Below are 21,568 nucleotides of genomic sequence, written 5' to 3'. Positions count from 1 at the left end.
TTGGAGTTTTTAATGCATCTGCTATAATGGGGGGGGAATCCACTTGTGCTGCAGGTTCATGACCCTTTCGCTTTGGCCCTGTTAGTTTGCTCTGGACTGTTCTGGCCTGGAAGCTTTTGTAACTTGGCATTTCTGTGTGGTGTGTGCAGCTCAGCAGGACAGTCTGCTCCTGGGTTCCCATCTGATGGAGGTTCATCCCTCACGTTGACAAATGAAACATTTGTCACTCAATGCACAATCTGGCTGCGTATCCTGACTTGTGCATGTGTAACATGCTGGTCTTGTGGCCACCATGCAGGTGGGTTTGTGCATGGAGGCTGTATGAACAGGGACTGAGTGTAGAAGGGAAGGTGCATCTCATGGTTTCATTCAGACATGTAGCCTGGTCTGAAAAGGGCACAGACTACTGCTGGCCCCATAATTCTGAGATGGTGTACTGAATGACATAGATGTTACTGCATTCATTTGAAGATCTGTAGCTTGTGAAAGAGTGCATACACACAATTATTTTCACTATTGATGTGTATGACTTAGTTGGCATGATAATGTGTTTCAGGTAAATTTTACTAGCCTTTCACCAAACAGAATTTTTCTTGTATGAATAAGTGTAATTCTCATAATACTAATCAGGAGTTTTAGTTTGGGATCGGGAACTATTTTATGGTAAGCTCAGTTTTAGGTGTTGAGAGTGTTTAAAAGCTCTGTCTTGTGTTAAATTTAGAGTGGTGGTGACTTCGTCATGCTTCTGCGTATCATTGTTCAAACATCATGGATCATAGGTGATGCCCTTTAACTCTTAGCGAATGGCTCTGCCACCTCCACGTATTCTGGGCCATCTGAATCATATTTGTAAAATATACAGCTAGCTTAAATTGAGGAACTTGCTGGTTTAGTTACATTTATTGTGCACTCAGTGGGTTTTGTATTTCAAACCAAATAAATTACTAAAGGATTCTTTTTTTATTAGACATTATCCCAGATTTTGCCTCGTATCATGCAATTGAGGTTAAGATTTGCATGGTTTGTAACTTTTGTTCTTTCTGAGGATTGCTTATTGTTGCACATTGCCCTCTGCTAGCCCCTGCATTCTGTGAGTGTGAGGCTTGTGAAGAGCAAAAAATAGGTAGAGATGTAGACAGGCAGTGTTGGAGAGAGAAAAAACAACATTGGTGTGTATATGAAAAATTAATTTAGAAGGAAGGAGAGGGGAAATGTCTCAATACTTTGTGTCAGGCTTCATTTCTGCACCAGTTATTAGAGATATATAAGATCCCTTGCTAATTTTCAGTCTACAGTGAACAAAATATGAAAATATTTTTTCTCAAGTGCTATGAACACAATATTCAAGCTGTGAGTTTGGCCATGTTTTAAATTTTCCATAAAAGCAGAAATGAACTAAGAGAGCCCTCATCTGCTTACTTCCAAATATAAATTGGACATGATTTATAAGACTCCAGTTACAGAAAATGTATGCTTTCCTTAGGAGAAAGTTTATTCTTCTTTTTAACACTTAGGGACACAGCATTTTATGGGCAATAACTGAAAGTAGTGCAGGCCATATTTCTGAGAGTCAAGCTAGAAAATGCTATTATTGCTGTGATTTTGGACATAAGCATGTTAACAGATATTCAGAAGGAGACAGGACAGAAGACGCCAGCTTTCTGAAGAGATTTTGGAGGGCATTTCGTATTTGTTAATATTTGGCAGTCTGTTTAAATGAGCATTCATATTCAGAACACTAGACACACAAAGTGATAGAAGCCTTTGCTTTCCTTTGCTTACGTGTTCTGCAAAGCCTGTCTTGAAGTGGTGCTCTTGAACCTCACCGCGCTGATCAAAACAAAATGGGACCAATGATGATGATAATGATATTGCTGTTTATCTAACTTACATTAGTACATTTGCTACAGTCATTAAAAAACCGATTTTTAATGGATGAAATAGAAATACCTGTTTTTCAAGGTTGTGTGGATGACTAGGTAAATTAAACAGGTCCGTTGCCATTTAACTCATTGACTCAGGTAGCAGTCTGAAAGGTAAATATCTGTAAAAAAAGACTATAGGGAGTAGGAAGCCCACCACTATTTGAAGAAATGAATAAACTGAAATAGCTGATGACATGAGGAATGCAAAAGAATCTGTCTAACGTTGATCAACTTGCTTGTTCTGCTTTGTTTTGGGGTTTTTTTTTTGGATGAGGACTCCTTCCTGATTTATGGAATGGTGGTGACCAGTCTCACTGCTCTGGCAAGCACCCACGTGCAGTGCATGGGTATTACCCACAGCTGTAATACATGTGTGGGAGGGGCTGGGCTCTGGGTTGACCCTCTCTGACATCTCTGGACTTGAGCAAAACTGTACATTTTCTGAGTTAACTGTCTGCTAGGGCTTTTTGGACAAGTAATGGTATCTCACAAGTTTCTTCTCCAGTGACAGCAGGCCTCCAGCTGGCCTTTCCCTTTCCCTGGTGTTAAACCACCATATTCACCCAAGGAGTGCAGCAATTTACAAGTGTATTTGTAAGAGGCAATATAGGTAGCCCACACATAATCTTTGCTTATTGTAAAGGCCCAGCAACAAATCCTTTTAATCTGACAGCAAAATAAGTTTGAGCTTTCAGTCTTGGCTGCTCACTGACACTTGCTAGTGGGACTGAAATGAACAAGGAAAAATTTTTTCAGTAATCTGACTATACACAAATGAAGCTTCTTGGGTTTCATTTTGTATTCTGTTTCTTTAAATGGTTCTCTACTCTTAGTGATCTTGTTCAGAACAAAGCTCCATTAAATAGTTGTAGCAGTCTACTCAGGAATATTGGTTGGAGCATTGTCGTTTGAGGGCAGGAATTAGCAGCTCAGACTGGTTTTGGGACTTGGATAATTTTTGCGCAAATGGATGTAAGTGTTCAGATTTAGCCTATCTTAAAACCTTGCCACTGCTTAGAGAGGATTTAGGCTCTACCTGGACTGCACTTTTCCTGCCACCTTCTTACCATTTGCCTTAGATCAGCTGGATCAGGAACTGACTTGGCTGAAATCCAGTGTTGCACCAATAACACAGTTTTTATGGTGAGTTTTTATTAGATCACCTCTTTGATCCGACTCAAAATCCATTTGCACAAAACTGTGCCCAAAGGAAAGGGCAGCTGGGGGCAAGGCTGCTTTTCTACTTACACAGTTCTTTCTCTCCTTTGTAGCATCCTCCTGCAATTTGTCTATCAGAGACATGAGTATAATCAGAAGATTTTGTCAGTAGTATCCTGTTTAAGGTCACACACGTACTCCAGGATATGTACTTTGATCATTTAGGCTCCGTTAAATAACACATCACATTACATCTTTATAAATATAGTAATGATGTTAATTGATCTAAGCAAAAAAAATGGAATTATTCTATTTTTTATTAATGCTATAATACATGCTACTAATAAAAGTTACATTTCTGATTTGTTTTTCATAGTGAGTTGCCCTAAACAAGACAGCTAGTACCTTGAGTTGTGCTTTCTAAAACAACTTACTAAATACAATTCTAAAATTAATCCTGCCACCAAAAGGTAAAACATGCTCCAGTGCAAGATCATTAAAATAACATATTCAGCGCAAATATTTATTTATTTGTGAGATAGATATGCTCAGTTATTAAACCCATCACTCCTTGATTTACGTAATTAGCACAGAATTGGGAAATTTTTGTGCTCTGCTGTTGCTTGGCAGAGGTATTCAGTCTTGGGGCTCTGTAGCTTACTAATGAATAAAAATGGATTTGTACTTAAACTCTTAACTGTACATAGCAAGGTTTTAGCATGCTATAAAATCTAAAATTATAGCAGAGTACGTGAGCAGCATTAACAAATGGATGGAGCTGCTTTCACTGAAAAGTAGAGTGGTTGACTTTGATGACCAAATAAGGCTTTAGTCATGCAAATATTTGCTAGTTGCTGTTAAATCCTTTTTCTTTCCTCAGAAATACGTTCTCTTTTAATTTCTGTTCTTTCAGGTTACATAGACGATAAAATTAAATTATTTTCTATTTGATTATATTTGCACAATAAGAAGGAAGGCAATGTAGATTAAATAGACTGACAGAGTAGATGGTCCTTTTAGCAGACATTTTCAGTGCTGGAACTCAAGCTTTGTTTCTCCCAAAAAGACATTTTATGACCCCTATCCTACCATGTGCTAAGTAGGCATTAGCAGCACAGCTGCTTGCTATGAACTCAGACATTAACAAATGTATTTTGCAGTGGTCCAGATCCTACCAGTGTAATAAAAGTGATAAGGTCAGGCATTCTAGGCTGGACCTGCCTCCCACACCCCTGGATCCTGGCTAGCCTCAATGGGATCTAGCTGCTTACACTGCTTTGCAGGAGGCATGGTAGCAAAACTTAAGGCATGTCAGGAATATCTGGGTTAAATTGGAATGAATTCAGGCTCTGGCTAGCATTAGAGCAGGAATTGCAGGTTACAATACAGACTGAAATGCCTAGTTGTTCCTGGATCTGCACTTGGCTTGCTGAATGGTGTCTGGTGTTCAGAATGAAAGCGTGATGCTGTAGCGTACTTAGGCTGTTTTCTCTTCCAGTGATTTTCATTTTTCTTGCTTTCTATAGACTAACTGAAAGCAGTAAATCAAAGATCTGTCAATATTTTTTATTGGCAGGTTTGTTCACAGTCATCAGTTAGATACACAGAAGAGCAGAGAAGGCAAAAAGCTAAGATCTCATAATCATTCATCATGTAAATTAAGTTTCCTTTCATTTATTTGTTGTGGGGGAGATAGAGAATGTTGTAAAAATCAGTGTATTATAAAGAAGATAAAAATCAGTGCAATCTTTTATGAGAGATTCATATGTGAATTTGGGTTATTTTTACCTTATTCTAAAACCATGTAGTTCATTGGAATTTCTGTACAACTCATGGGAGCACAAGCAAAGAAAAAAAAAGAACCAGACAGATGTAGTTGTTTGAAAGGCCAAAACCGAAAGCCTTATCATAATTAAGAAATGTAATGTTTAGTTGAGGTTACAGTGAATACCACTTTTCGCATGCTGTCATTGAGCAGAGAAGGTGTCTACCTACCCTCTTTCTTTTCTTGCATTTAGGCTTTTCTATTTTCACCTTGAAGGTTGTTGAGAATTAATTGTTGAATTTTTTGGTGGGACTTGCTTCTTAAAGCCTTAATAAAACTGATGGCAATTTCTGGAGTAACCTGGGGGAATCAGCATCATCTGCAGGACAGGCTAGGAAGGTTGTGTCTGTGCAGTGCTTATTGTCAGTTGTTCAGCTGTGGTAGTCTCCATCCTATAGCAGATTAAAAGAATACAGAAAGATTGACATCAGTCAAGTCCATTGACCTGACCAGCACAGTGGAGATATTTTTGCATCAGAGCAAGGATGAGGACTAAGGGTTTTCTTATTCATTGGGATTTTTTTGAGTATCTGGTACCTGTGGTGGTTGACAAAGTAAGCATCAATGCCAGTTGAATGATAAGCTTAAATTCCAGCTGTTATTTTGATTTATGGCTTTCCAGATGCAGCCCAGTTTGAGGATGAAGAGCGGGGCTTTTTCTGTTGTCAGTGTAATTGTTGTTCAAGGACCAGCTGATAAGTCCTCAGGCAAACAGTTCTTGTTCTCAAAGTCAAGTCTCCTGCTTTTAGGACTTCAAGTGGATCTGCAGCTTTATTCCCATTTCCATGTGTTAAACCTGATGCACTAGGGAGATGAGGGTTAATCATGAGTATTGAGGCAGATAGATAAAATTCCAAAGTAATGTATTTATTACACTCTTCAGGTTTGGTGTCAGCATTATTGTCTGCACTGCCTCAGGCAGCTGTGAAGGTAGAGATCATTGGTTTGTATTTTATATGCTATTTTCTTGCTAACCAGGGTTGTAAGTCAGAGCACTGACTTCAAGACATTTGATGATGTGTGATTGCACCCAAGTGACTTGAAGAATGTCAACTACCAGTAATTTCACTGCCCATATTTCTACAGTCACATTTTGCTGACAGCATGCCACCAACTCAGGCTGCTCCTCCTTCTCTGGCCATGGACCTGGCATGAAGGTCTGGCAGAACAGATGCTTCCACAGTAGTTAACCATTTCTCCATTCCAACCTGGACATGTGTTATAGGGTTGAAGTGTATATCTGGGTGAGTTTAATTACCCCTAATTTCACAGATTATTTTGAGATCATCCCCTCTTTCCATATACAAAGAGATTTTCTGCACTTCCAGCACTGAACACTGTGTCTGAACGTCACACAGATGGGTCAGTGTTTTTTACACATTTATCTAGGTCCCTCTTTTTATTCCTGAGAGGATATCTGTAGTCTGACCACTTTACTGGTAGTATCAACAGGACAGAAGAAACTTTCTTTTTCTCTGACAGATTTGCAGTCTAGACATTGTACAAGCTGACCAAAGGATGTAGCCTACAGGAAGCATGACTGACTGGAGAAGTCCAGCCAGGAGCTATCCATACCATGAATTTTGTTGGCTTTAAAAACTTTTTCTTGGGGAAATACTTTGTCCTGAACTTATTCCCAAGTTTACACTCCTTAAAAAATTGGATGTTCAATTTACTGTACTGAAAACATATTTACTGAAAGGAGAAAGGCCCTGGGGACATAACCTTTCCTTTTCTTCCCCTTTCTTTTTCTGTCATATTTCAATCTTGTTTTAGGCTTGTCAGAGGTGTTACATATATGGGACTTTCTCTCTTCCTACTTCTTTAAGGCACATAAATCCATTCAACTCTATCACCCTTGTGATATTGCCAACATACAACACTCTTGATCAGTCTGCTGTGAAAATTCCTGCTGCTGCCTTCATTTCCTCCTGTTTGGACTGCTGTAACTCACAGCTCTTGGGCAGTCAACAGCTGCAGTACTCTGTAGGATTGGTACTCACAGTATGCTATCCCAACCCAACATGCTTTGGACAGTGATTACTGTGTGCTTTAACTTCTAAAATCTTCAGTAACTTGGTCTTTTAATTGTGTCAGAAAACGTGAATTGGTTAGCATGTTTTCACTGAATTCCTCCTTCTAAATCAGCTCACATTTAGTTGATAATCTTAAGGGTCTTTTTTCAACCTAAGTGATTCTATGATCATAGTTAATAGCTTCCCTGACCTCAAGTGTAGGGCCATTCAAAGTCAGATCTGTCTGCTACAGGAAATCTTTCATTTGCTTTTAATTCCAGATCTTCCCTCCTCAGATCAAAGGTTCCATGGTGAGTGATTTAAAAAAGGACTATTAAGTGGGTGGAAATTGAATGGATGTGAGGTACTTGAACGGGGAGAAGGATCATATTTTTCTGCAAAAATGGATGCCACTTAGTTCTTCTGGCTAAGAGATGATTATAGTAATTGAAGTTGATCACAATTAGACCTTTAAATTTGCATTGCCTTGAACTGAAGCATTTTTATTTAAATTCATCACTTATTATGCCTTTGCATGTACTATTCAAAGTCTGAGGACTGCATAATTTACAACAAAGAAAACAAGTCACCGAGCATAATGAGCTAAACTTCTAACAATACCCTCGAATTTCACCCGTAATTCATCACTCATGCTCAACTGCAGACAAAAATGTTAGCATTTACACATGTAGGCACATGTGCATGTAGGCACAGGCAGACAGAACATTTCAGTACTGTCACCCCTGTTGGATTTCAGGCAAGAGACACAAATTGAAATACTTTTCTTATAAGGGCCAAGTGAATTATTGTTCCATAACACTGGGGTGGTAGATTGCTGAGAGCACACTAGATGTATGTTCTGTTCTTGTTTTTACGACAGAAATAACAAAGCACGAGGCTGGAGAAATATGCATGTTGTAGACTTGATTTACATACAGCTGTAAAGCATTTTTAGGACTGGATCTTTGTTTAGCTGTGCATGATTCTAAGTTTTGCCTTCAAATTGCCCAGAATGAGTGGTTGGACCGAGGTCAGGAGTAGCCACACGTTGCACCCTGTGCTGCAGCTGTGGGATGCAAACTGCAAGGGTGTGGAAAGGGCATGAAGGGCTTTGCGAGCACAAGGCTCCCCTAAAGGAGCTTTGTTTTTGCGGAAGCTCTGGTATAATGGCCTTTGGCATTGTGAAAAACCATCTTGTGGGAGGAAAAATGCTCTGGAGTACGTGGTGCAGTCACAGCGATACTTCTGAAATACAAAATATCTTGAGCTTTCCATGAAGAAGTGGAAAAGTCTGAAAAACAAGCAAAAACCAAACCACAACAAGGAAAAAAATAATAATTGAAATAACACGGGTATCTTTTGGGCTCTTATTGTAAAATTCTGATTGATATAACTTGTCTAGAGTAAGTTTTAGCTTTATAATTTGAATTGGCACGTTTATGTGGTTTCCCTTTCCCCACTTCCATGCTTTTCAGCCTTCCCAAGACATGTTTTGTTCATTTGGTTTTAATTCAGTCCCAGTTAAGTATCTTAGCGCCAAAACAATTCCTGTGTGGGCAAAGAAGGCAGCTTGTGATGCAGGCACTCACTGGTCTTTATGGCCACATTTGTTCTGGTAGGAGCAGCAGCCAAAGGCTGTTCTGGGTCCCAAGCCCAAATGACCTGGCACAGTTTGTGTCCATGCAACTAAATTAATTTATATCACCCAAACCAGGATGACCTAATCCAAGCTTACTTCTAGGAATACTCCCTGGCCTGTACTGTTTTTTTGAAACTCTACCTAAAACTGTGCCAGATGGTTTTCTGTACAGGCAGGCATGTGCAGACCTCCACCTTTCCCCTGTCTGTGGTGGATGGCTGTGGGTCTCACCTTATCAACCTGTATCAGGTGCAGGCAGTGGCTGGCACAGGTCTTCTCTGGGAGCTTCCACCAATTCTAACTCTTGGGCTTTGTGATACTGGAGTTTCCAAAGCTCTGTTAAGGTCTTCGGGCATTGTGCTTGTACAGACAGGCTGATGGAAAACTCACAGAATTTATCATTTTCAAAGAAATAATAGAAAAGGAAACCAATTGCAAAGGAGAAATTCTTTATGTATCTCCAATAATGATAGATAACAGAACTGAAAACACTGGCTTTCTTAATGCATACCTATTTTTATAAATTATTTTCTACCAAAATGTTTCTAAATTTAAGTGAAAACTTTCACAATGGACCGTGCCAGAGAAGAGCCAAACTCAACACAAAACACTTGTTACCAAAGATCTTAGGGGAATAAAAATGAAGGTGCAATGTACAAAACTTTTGTGTTTATCAAATACATTTTAAATCAATCCACCTGCGGGTCAAAAAGCATGAGTGCCACCAAGCCCTCTTCCAAGTGAAAACTAAATGAAGATCTGGGGAGTCTTTTATCAAATACATTAGGTAAGGATGTCCTTCAGCACCTTTCTGATCTACATGTGACATGGTTTTCCTAAGAGCTGCCTCCACTGGTAAAAAGAACATGAAGGGAAAGTAGCTTAAGGTGTGGCCTACTGTCATGGCTTAATGAGCATGGCTTTTCCAGTCATGGGAAAGGAAGAATGACAAGATTATTGACAGATACACAAGTAATGTTACTGACAGGTCTAATGGAACTTTCATGCAATAATTACGCTGTAGGTAGCTGAGATATTTTACAAACTGCAGGCAGCCAGCTTAGGCAGCAGAACATGTTTGTATTTATTGTGTGTATATACATTTGCTTTTACAACACGGGTTCAAAAATCACTAACACTTTGTTTTAATGAGCAAGAGTTTCACTAACTTCATTTTTACCTCTGTTGTCTCCCTGCAGGTCAAAGCAACAGATGCAGATGCTGACCAGTTTGGAGAAATTGAGTATTCTCTTTACGATGGATTTAATTTTTATGAAAAATCCAAAGCTTTCCAGATTGACCCACACACTGGTCAGATCTTTGTGTCTCAAGACATTGACAGAGAAGGAGATCCAACCACTTATGATCTCTTAGTAAAAGCTACAGATGGGGTAAGTTTCACCTTTCCACACTGCCAGATTTGTGAATAGATTTGCAAATTTGCATGCCTGGGTATACTTTTAAATGAGAATGTAGTGACTATGTAAAAATTGCATGCATTTGAATAAGATGTCTTATCCTTAAAGAGAGCAGAAAATTATACTCATGAACTGTACATTTTTACTGACATTAGTCAAATTGGCTGTAAAATATCCAATGACTCCTAAAAAATGTTTGGAAAAATGTTTTTAGGATGTGTTAGTCCTTGCTGATTTTCCTCCTACTGTTGGAACCAATGGACTCTGAGTTATTTCTGCTCCCTGTTTTCAAGATTAGTGCAGCAGTAATAAGACAGTACCATGGGTTAGAACCTTATGGCTACTGTGGGTGACAGTGGCTTTTCTGTCCTTTCCTTGTCCTTTCTAGCTGGCTGATGCCCCAGCTCTGGCTGTGTCTGGGTGCAGCCTCCCTACAGCTGAGTGTCTGAAAGTTTTCCCACTTTACAAGCTCTGGTGTTTGGAAGTGGATATTCATGGTTACAGCAAGGGCAGGGTAGTTGTATGTGCCTGAAATAGTCCTTTGCAGGTCTCTGGCAAAGATGGTGAGGAGACATTTGCTGTGATAGGAACATTTTAGGATGTCTGGGAATGGACACCTTGCCTACCTGATGCCATGTAACAAAAAATTTTGCTAGTAAGCTCCAGAAAAATAATGGAAGAAAATTATTCATTATTTTCATTACGAAATATTCATTTTATGATTTGCATGGTGATTTGCAATCTGAGGTGATTTGCAATGTGGGGCTAATTCTGTACTTGTCTTTACTTTCTTCAGCTTAATAATGAATTATGAAGAAGCTGAAGAAAAAGGTTATCGGTTGCCTACAAATGTTAAAATTAACATAAGGAAACTTTTCAAAATGTTATTCAGGTCACATTTTGCAGTGCAATTTGTCCTGAAAAACATTGAAATTCATTTATTTCAGGCTATGCAGTCTTTATTTCTTATCTTGAATATTGAACTTGCATTTAAGATAATGTCCTAAGTGTATCTAATATAACTTTTTAAAAATGAAGCTGTGCTATAAATACTGTATTTTTCATTAAAATGCCTGTAATTTATAGTACACTGAAGAAGCTTAGTGACCTATGATTTCCATATTCATGAGTAGATGAACTTAAATAGCTGCAGTTGATGGTTGGTATTAATTATTCTATTTTGAGAATGTAGCAGTTGAGGGTATCTCTCTGTTCTGTTGAATTCAGATATATCTGTAATAGTTAAACAATTTTTTTTTCTTCAGCTGTCAAAATTCAGTGTTTGTTTCACAGGCTGCAGAAATATTCTCTTATATTAATATTGCCTTTAACAGTGTGCCTTTTCTTCCTCACAGATTTCTTTAGAGGAGAAAAAATTACAGAAATATAATTGTATGTTTGCTTCCATGCTCGTCTTACTTGAATGTCTGATAACTTGACCCTGCTCATTGAAGGGGGCTTGGACTGGGCAACCTTTGAAAGGTCTCTTCCCACTCAAACCATTCTATGATTTTAATATAAGAATATAAGTGTGGGTTTTTCCTGGACAGTGCCTGTAATTTTTATAGCAGAGGTAGGTCTGTGTGACCAGTTTGGAATTTCACTGGTATGTGATTTCTGTCTTCAAAATTTATACTTGAGTACAGAAATCCAAACTTTGAAGAGGAAAGCAGTCTATATTGCAATGTATAACAGCAGAAAATTATGTATTCTGCTATACTTCGTAATTTCATTTTTCCTCTCAGTCACATGTTTTGAAGCTGTATAAATGTAAAGAACACATAATATCAAGCTTAATCCTTAATAAAGGTTATGTGAGAGCTGGACAATTGGACAATAGCAGTAAAATTTTGAAAAGTTTCTAATTTTCTAAGATATTCAGTCTCGTACAGAAGATTATTTTGAAAATCTGAAAGAAAACATGTTTGCATGCAAAAAGCTTGATGCCTTAATTTTTTACCTCAAGTTAAAGGAAAATAGCTGAAACTATAGGGTATCTACTTTTTAAATTGCTCTGTCATATATCTTCATTTAGGGACCTCATGTTTTCAGGAGTTCAATAATGGGGAGAAAGGTTCAGTTTTTGATTGCCTTGTTTGTGACAGACAAGGCTTGATCTTTTTACTGGAAGTCAGCACTTTGTAGATCCCATTGATTTATCTTCTAGAAGTTTGCCCATCTGAGACCTAAATACTAAAGCACCTAAATTCAATATCAGCTTTTCAAATTTTTCAGTGCACCTGAACTTGTGTTGACCAACTCTCCACCTTTAAAGCAGAATTGTAATAGGATATTTATTTCCTGACATTCTGCTGCTGATTTTGATGGATTAGAGATGTTAGGTATGGGGTTCAAAGTAGAGACTTGTAGAGACTGTGATCAGGGGAGAAATGTGTACAGAAAAGAAAGGAGAAGAATGAAGGGTCACTTATGGCAAAGGAGGGTAGAGAGATGAAAAGGAAAGAAAACAACACAGTTAATTAGAAATGAGGAGGAAAAGAAAGTATTTTCCAGGTGGTGTGCAGTTTATCTTACAGCAAAACTATCAGTTTCCTCCACCTGTTCCTGGCTACTCCATTACATGGCTTTAGAGCTTGTCAGTCATGTCTTATGCATTGTGTAGAAAATGTAAGGAGTGAATTTAAATTGCACACAAGAGCCCGTGGGAGAGGCAGGTGGAAAACAGCTTCTGTTAAACTGGTGTTAAATAAACATCCTGTGAGAGCTTGCAGGAGCACTCTCCCTGATTAACCAAAGATGAAAAGAAGTATCCTTATATCTTCTATATGAAATGTTAGGCCTGGAGTTTTTCAGCTGCCACAACATCACTGCAAAAGGTTCAGTACACCAGCAGCAGGTGTGTTAGTGACTCTCTTACTGCCTTTCTGCATAGAGAGATACTTTGTCTCTTGCTTTTTGGTAATCCACCCTGCCTATCCAATTTTCTTTGTCTTTTACACTGGAGCAATTGAAATCTAGATATAAACACTTGGCACTCACAGGCAAAGCTTCTGAAGAACTTAAGGCTTTTGAAATAATTGTAGATATCTCTCCACTTTGACAGCATTACAATTTCAAGACAACGTATCCTTTAGGTTTACAAAAAAAAACCCTTTATGTCAGAGATTCTGTATCTGACATAAAGTTCAGTTTGGAACAAAAATTTGACAGCATGGTTCACTGACAAAAACTTTGGAGGCTGTGATTAAAATCTTGATGGAGTTTTAAGCATTTTACAGCACCGAAATGAAGAAATACAGCTATGCAAAATAGCATCATTTCTACTTATTAAGACAAAGAGTTTCCCCTGCCAAAGACAGGATAATTTATTTTTCTTTTTTAAGACTTGGTAAAGAGGTGTTCTAATTGCTTTAGATATTCACACAAATTTGATCCTCCTGAAGTAAAGAAAACATTAATTGTTGTTATTTTGACTTGATGGTAGTTTATGTCCCCTTTTTTTTCCATGAGGGACACAACTCTCAAGACTCTGATAGAGAAGTCATTGTAATTGTGACTTTTTGTTGCATCAGAGAGTACAGCAGTAGTTAAAAATACTTGAACATTTGAGATAAGGGATTTTAAAATGAACAGCTGTGGCTTTCTGTTGCTTGTTAACATGGTTTGACAAGTGTAATGTTCTGTCAGCAATATACTTCATATTTTGGAAGATCTCTGTTTTGCTTGCTTCTGAGTAGATGAAGTATATCCACATTGTTAGAAATAGGACTTTTTGTTCCTTCTTAGTTGGGAGGATACTTACTTTCAGTTGTCAGAGCAAGAATTGGGCCATAAGTAGTTAATATCATAAGTTATTAAGTAAATCTCATACTTGACATGTGAAGGTATGCACTGCTCCTTCAGGAAAAGAAGGTTCTGTCTCCATCATAAAATTTGGTCTATCCTCTGAGAGATTAGATTTCCCCATATACTTAGAGTTGATCAGTTTCAAAAAACTTTGCAGTCTTTACATAACTCTGTAGCATAAATACAAATTGGCTGAAGAGTGGGGTTTGGAGTTTTTTCATGTCTGTTTAGCAATAATGAAGCTTGAAAGAAACAGTTTAACACAAATTCTTGTGAGTTTGGTTTCATGCTGTTCCAACCAACTTTTTTCAGATACTTTTTATTCTTGACCTCACTTCTTCCCTGGCCATCTTCCCTTAAAAATACTTCTGATTTTGTTCTAAAGTATCTAAAAGCTATGGAGACACAGAGCATCTTCTGACAGTGATCAGAGCACATCCTTTCCCTTCCCCTGCCTGCCCTTTTAGCTCCCATGCAGGGATTTCCTTACCATGGATATCAAGGTACTGGGGAAGGGGCTTGCCCTGAAGTGGGGGTGTTGGCAGTGGGCTCACTGCCATCTCCATTTCTCTATATTGGCATGGGGTTTCTTGGCAGTCCCAGTAATTTGTAGGCTGATGCTAGTCCTTTAGAGTCCTGGTCCCCAGGCAAGTATCCTGGCTGCTGGCTGCCTGTGCAGCAGCATGAGTCCTGGAAGCATGCCAGGAGGATGTGGGATGGATCTCCTCCTTTGTGGGAGAAAACACAGATACATCATGCACAAGATCATCTTAGTTTTCCACGTAGATGAGCCTTTATGGGAACGTCACTGCCACCTAACAGAGGTAATATTACAACACAGAAGAAAAAAGCAAAACCAGGACAAAGCAAAAATCACTATGGAAATGTGGAAGCAAATGCTGATAGTATTTCTTTTTTCCAAAAATAAGTCTAAATCTGTGGTCATACTAAGGAAACCCTCAAAAATAGTTTTGTGGGTAATTGTTGTGCAGCAGAGCAAGTCTAAAGGAGTCATATCCAGTCTGAATCATTGGACAGTTTCATGAAGGTCAGGTTTAAAAAATAATTGCCTCGAAGAATTAGATTGCAGAAATGTGCAACATAGTTGGTTTTGGGTTGGCTTGATTTTCTTTGTATCATAGCCACTGTGACTGCAAAATTCAGTTTGCACTAGCTCAGCATAGTCTGTCATGTGTATGCATGAACATCTGATCTGTGTCAGCAGTTTCTGTAAGTGACTGCTACAAGCACAACACACTCAGTGTGACTTTGAAGAGCTCAGGATTCTTCCTCCATCTGTGTCTTAATGTACTGCATAAAGCACATGCAGACTATCCATGCCTGTGCTGCCTTGCGCCTCTGAACATGCCAGTGCCTCAGCATTCACTGTTATCTCTGTCACAGTGGACCTGCTTTCTTTTAAAAATGCTTGTACTTCCTATGGCTGTAAAATTATCTTGGAAGTATGAACCTCTCCAAACTCAGGGAGGGAGTCCACAGGGGATGCAAGGTAGTGCCTCTGAGAAGTAAACTGCCATTAGTTTCACTCAGATGCCTGTGGGGCTGGTCTACACTTCAGCACCCACAGAACTGTCTTTTTTGCAGATTGTCACAAAATCTAGTGCTTTGTCATAGCAAATCAGTATTTTTCTGTAGCATAGTCTGATAAGCCAGCTTGCAGTTACTCCTTTCTTCTCCAGTTTCACTCCAGAGCAAGGCTAAATGTGGTGCTATGACTGCCTGTCTGGTATTTTAGTGGCTTTTGTTGGGCATGTGTCAGTAAATTGAGGCTAGGTGACTGTCCTGCACAGCTTTTAGTCTGTGTCATCCCTGATTGAAAAAGCCTTATATTCACTGTTATGATGGTCGTGGTTTTACATCTGAAAGACTCATAGAGAGAAGTTATTCCTGCTTTCCTGGAGCGCCACAGTCACCTGAGGGGCATGTCTTTCTGGGGCATAAAGCCCTGACTTTTACCTATGAAGGAGTGAGTGGGGTTTTGGTGATGTCAGCAGAAGCATGTGAGGTTAGACTAGCAATGTTTTTGACATGTGTGGTGCTCATTAGCATTAACAAAACTGGCTTTGTGTTCAAGCCTCACCATTGTAGAGAAGCTGGATTTCTTTATATACTCAATCAGCCCCTTGGTGTTGTGCTGAACACGTAGCTTGCTTATGTGCAATCTTTTGGGGTATTGCACATACTGTAAGTTGCTATTAATGCACATTTTCATTGATCAATACTGTTGCAGCATGTTCCATTTCCAAATGATGGACTGAAGCCAGTTGTGCACCATCCTATTTTTAAAATTGATCTTGTTTTTTGAGGTTTTTTTCTTATTTATCCAACAGGGTGGTCTGAGTGCCCAAGCTTTTGTTCGCATCGAGATAGAAGATATTAATGACAATCAACCTGTGTTTGAACAAGACATCTATGTGACAAGTATCAGCAGTCACACACAGCTGGGAACAGAAATCATCAATGTTGTTGCCACAGACAGAGATTCAGGAATATTTGGCGTTGTCACATATGAACTGGTCCCAGGAGAATTTTCTTCTTTTTTCACAGTGGATACATCCACAGGTACTGTATGAGTCTATGATTCAGAAAGGTGATAATGATGCAAGATGTCTTTTCCTGGTATATATCAGGAATATATATTATATATATATTTTTACGTTTGGAGTCATGTCACACAGGTGAAACTTAGATTCTGATGGGAAGTAATTCTAGAGGAAGATGAAGGATTTAGGTTTAACACAAAACCTTTACATTCACTGGAATAAGCAGAAGAACAGACAACATCGTTACATGCCAGTAGAATGAAGAACAAGCAGCATGATGCTTACCTACTATTTTCAGCCCTAAATCTATTAATCATTATAAGAAATAATAAAACCACTACTTTTTTACAAAAATATCTGTATTTCTGAAAATGCTTAGGGTTTACTCTCAAAGAGCCATAAAAGATCCTTCAAGATGCTCATCCTTTCATTTCTTCTCTGTGTCTGTTCTAATCTTCCTCTGTACTGTGCTAGGATAAGTCCCTGTTCTGCTCTGTCTTACAAGACAGGTTTGCCTCCCTGTTTGACTCAATGTTTAACTTTGTAAGTGTCTTTTTCTGCCTTTTACTTTCTGATGTGACACCTCATCCTTCTGGCTTCTGGAGAGAGGTTCAATGAAGGAGTGATGACAAGAGCAGAAAAACAACTATGGCAAGAGCAAATCTGTGTGAATTTTTTTCAAAGACAGGTTGAATCTCACAGACTGAATTACTCTTCCCATTGCTAGGGAAGAGCAAAAAGCAGGAAAAGCAGCCTCTGTAGTTAGCTTTCTAACCTTAAAATAGTTGCCAGCATCAGCTGAAGAGAACATGAGCACCGCATCTTCAACTGTCCATGGCACCTTTCAGTGAGTGGTTGACTAAGCTGAAATTGCCATTTTTCTTGAGGGCCAGCCCTTGTATATGAAGGTATCCTGATCAACAGATGGTCATGGCACAGATTATTTTATGTTTTAAGATATTTTTGGACTGTGGTACACGTGTGTGTATATATTAGCTCTTTGGCATACAAAATCTTGCAAGGTTCTATTCTTTCGAAATGGTGTTTGTTTTTACACAGTTCCCAAAATATTCCGAAGAACAGAAGAAACTAATCTTCTTAGTAAGTCAGTCTGCTTGTCTTGGCTATTTCAGAATTTATTTAATTGTGGGCTTTTAACTGCCTGTCAAATCAGGTTCTCAGGGGCATAACTGATGTCAAAAATACATAGTTCAGTCAATAATTAGGGAGCTGGATCTCCACAGGCATTTAAGTGGTCATTGTAAAACAGTCCCATCAGGCTTGTCGAAGAGAGCCCCTGTAGATCGCGTTAGCAGCACTGACTTTGCAGCAGCCCTCTGCTGAAAGAAAGCCTTTTGAAAGGCATCTTCCTTGGATTGTGACCTTTTGGCCTCTTTTCCCAGTTTGGCACTTTGTATAGGAAAAATGTCATGCTTAATGATGAAGACTCTATAAGCTTGTAAGCTACTATTACCTCATGGATCTATCATGGTATCTTATCAAAGGCAGACCAAATTCAGGGTGAAGTTGCTTGAGGTCATTATTGCTGACATTTCGTGATGAGAAAAGCTCTTAGGTCAGACAGTATTCCCAGCATTATAGTGCTTGGAATCTGATTGCACTTAATCAGATCTCCTGGGTAATTCACAAGGTCAGACTGTGTCTAATTTTAACTTATTAATATTAATGCTATGGGTTGGGGGTTTTTTTCTGAATACACTTTTTCCTTTTATATTCTTCCACATCTACTTATAATAGGGCTTAGGCTCAGTCACTGGTGAGGAGAATGATTTTTAAACTATTTGAAAAAATAAACATTTTAAACAAAAAGACCCCCACTGAAATTGCCGATTTATCACACAGAGGTTTTGCAATCTTAGAGCTCCAAAACCTGTTCAGTATTCAGCTGGAGATGAAACAAGTGGCTCACTGTTAGGGCACAGAGATTTTGAGCTCTTCCTCCTTACCTCTTGTTATAACAGAGACATTTTCCAGCGTTCATTGTGCTAAAGCTGTCTTCATATGCTCTGATATATGGCCTAATTTAGCTGTGCTTCTCTGAAGGTTATGTGAGAGACTTCATCTAGTTATCTGGGCTGCATTTTGTGAACAGAGGGCAATGGACAAGTATGTGAAGGAATAGGCATTCTCCAGGAGATGGATGCTCGAACCAGAAAGCTAAATGAGATTATATTGTAGTTTGGTCTCTGTTTTTCTGATCTTGTGGATGGGCAGTCTGTTACTGAAGTGTTCTGCAGTTTTTCCAATTTACAGTATAGCATATTCTGTTTTATCTGCTCTTCTCATTATTAGAGGACCTAAACAGTGGGACAATGATGGTGTTGGAGTATTTTGTGGATTTGTCTTCCTGATAAGTTGGTTTTTTTAAAAAATAATTATTTTTTTCTCACTGATTGAGCATTTAAAAAGGAGAAATGGAATTCAGTGCATTAATAATTTTGACCTACTATGTTATTATAGCCCTTAATACTATATGTGAACAGAGATATTTTCAGTATTATGTGATTTAAAATAATTAGTAGCTAACAGTTTGTCACATTACACTATGATACATTAAAATCATATGCAAGATGATGCTGTTCTCCATGACACATGTAATTTCTGTTTCATGGCATCTGGATTTGCAAATTTATCTCACTGTAATTTTTTTCAGGGGTATTTCTTGAGTGCTGCACTTAGAATCCTCACCAAAAATTTAAAAGTGAATTTTTGGAAGAGAAATGGATAAAACAGTAAAATAACCATTGAAACCCAAATTCTCACTGCTATGGCTTGCTTCTGGCCCTTGCTTTGTTAAAGCTTAGTTTTTCAGTGATCCGTGTTCACAATACCTTACCAGCTGGTTAACTCCTGACTTTATAGAATATAACAATACTGCTTTTGACACGTAGATATTATGAGGTCGAGGCACATCCAGGCTCTTTGAAGGGGCTCCACCTTTTGGTTTCAAGCACTGGGACGTGTGGATGTTATAAACAGATAAATCCAGTGGGAGTGGGAAGGAACATCCTTTCATTGACCAGATAGACATTCCAGTGAATTTTTTTTTTAAAATTCTAAACAAGATTTTATTAGTTACATTCGTTTGCTATTTTGGCTTTTAGACACTGCATTTATTGTTTGTGATATGCTGTCGTACTAATAAATAACATTTATTGTGTTCCCATTTGTGAAAAAGTTGAAGTGTTTTTCATTTGATTGATGATAGACTTTCCACAAGAAAAACCACTTTAAGAACTGTGTAACTAGAAAAATGTATGGATAGGAAACTGTAAACCAGCTCCTCTGCTAGTTCGTGACTCTCGCTATCATTTGTTTCTAGTGTTGGTGTAAACAACATCTTGGCTTCATTATGTTGCCTTTTGTAGATATCTGATCCATGCATGATCTCTGAACAGTACTTCTGAATTGATTAGAACAGGGCAAGTTGAAGAGCTCTTCTGGCTAAGGAACTGTTCGTGCTATGTTTGTTTATTTTCCCATTGTTACCTAACAGGCTGTCTGAAAGACAGTGTATTTATAGTTATGGCTGAGCTGGTAATTAAACATGTAAGTCACAGGATGCAATCATAAGTGTGGCAGAAAACCTATGCAGTGCTTAGCTTTAAGACTTTAGGATTAACAACCGAATTTGTAAACTTTCATTATGATACCAGCATTAATACTTTTCTTCACCCAAAGGTGCGTAATTAATTTTCCGTTGATGATAGTGATGCCCTTTTTGAGAGATGGCTAAAAAGATGGTTATCATCTTACTATAGCTCTGGTTCAGCAAATTTGTTTCAAACCAACAAAATTAATAATAGTCCTTGAAAATTATTCTGGACCAGTGTGACTTCATGTGTCAGTCTTCAGGTAAAATGTCAGTTTATAGAACAAATCCCCTAGCTAATCAATGTGTGACTTCCATGAAGACTAAGAAAAAGGCAGCAGCCAGTGGTTTATCTTCATGTGAAGGTATTTGTTATTTTAACCTAGTATGAAAATGATGTAGAGAAAGTATCATTTGCTCAGTGTATGTTACAGCAGTATAAGCATTTAATTTAGCTTCCATTTCTTTCAACTCTATAAGATACTTAGGTTTGTGTTTCCGTGTTTCCTACCTAAATTAGATGCCTAAAACAAAGTCTATGACCTTCCTTTTGTGCATTTTTTTGAGAATGTTTCTGTGAACATGGTGGATAGACCTTGGCTGGATGCCAGGTGCCCACCAGTCACTCTACTACTCCCCTTCTCATTTGGGCGGGGGAAGGAAATGATGACAGAAGGCTTGTGGGTCAAGAAAAGGGCAGGGAGAAATCTCTCAGCAATTACTGTCATGGGCAAAAGAGGCTCAATTTGAGGAAATGACTTTAATTTATTGCCAATCAAATCAGAGGAGGGTAATGAGAAATAAAAACTATATCATAAAAGACGTTCCCCCCCACCTCTCCATTTTCCTTTCTAACTTCACTCCCAGTTTTCTCTATCTCTGGTCCTGGCAGAGCAGGAAGATGGGGAATGGGAACTGTGCAGTTCATCACAGGTTGCTTCTGCTACTCCTTCCTCCTCACACACTTTCTCTGTTCCAGCATAGCTCATTTCAACAGGGTCCAGTCCTTCAGGAACAAAATGATCCTGGGGGGTTTCCTGTGGGGTCACAAATCCTGCCAGCAAACCCGCACCAGTATGGGCTTCCCATGGGGTCACAGCCTTCTTTGGGCATCTGTTTGCTCCAGTGTGGGGTCTTCCATGGGCTAAGGGTGGATCTCTGCTCCACTGTGGACCTCCATGGGCTGCAGGGGGGCAGCTGCCTCACCATGGTCTGCACCACAGAAGCCACTCCTGTAGCCCCAACATTGCCAAACCCTTGCCACATAAACCCATTGAGATATTTGGAGATCTCTCCACTGGCTTGAAGATACTTGGATCAACCTTTCATTATAATGCCTTCTGTTACTTATTTACTCCAAAAAATACATGTTGAGCAGAACAGAAAAGCCTTGTTGCAAGAGCTGGTCAGTAGTTGAACATTAAAAAAAAATTTCAGCACAGAAGTACAGATCCTGAAAAATGAACATTCTTTTGAGGAAATTTTGAGTTGCTAAAAAACCCGCTCCCTTTAAGATGCACTCTGATTTCTTTTTAACAGAAGAGCAAAGGGCATCATGTGACTAAAATGTCCTGTAAAAGATGTAGAGCAGTCCAGGAGCTTAG

The 21,568-nt window shown here is 38.7% G+C and overlaps 1 protein-coding gene across 2 annotated transcripts in view; it reads left to right on the top strand.

The window, feature by feature from the left end:
• Nucleotides 1–9,217: 9,217 nt before the first annotated feature.
• The window catches only part of DCHS2 (dachsous cadherin-related 2), a 62,606-nt gene continuing 50,255 nt past the window's right edge, over nucleotides 9,218–21,568 (top strand). The window contains exons 1-2 of one of the 2 annotated variants that reach the window (XM_032109055.1): nucleotides 9,218–9,953; nucleotides 16,139–16,370. In XM_032109055.1, the coding sequence (XP_031964946.1) occupies nucleotides 9,711–9,953; nucleotides 16,139–16,370 (475 nt within the window). In that variant the 5' untranslated portion in view covers nucleotides 9,218–9,710. The remainder of the gene's footprint in view (nucleotides 9,954–16,138; nucleotides 16,371–21,568) is intronic. The other variant, XM_032109054.1, reaches the window with a different exon arrangement.

Source organism: Corvus moneduloides, chromosome 5 (assembly GCF_009650955.1).
Source record: "Corvus moneduloides isolate bCorMon1 chromosome 5, bCorMon1.pri, whole genome shotgun sequence".
Classification (NCBI taxonomy): domain Eukaryota; kingdom Metazoa; phylum Chordata; class Aves; order Passeriformes; family Corvidae; genus Corvus; species Corvus moneduloides.
Note: the sequence above shows the minus strand (reverse complement) of the source record. Positions and strands in the feature narration are given on the sequence as shown.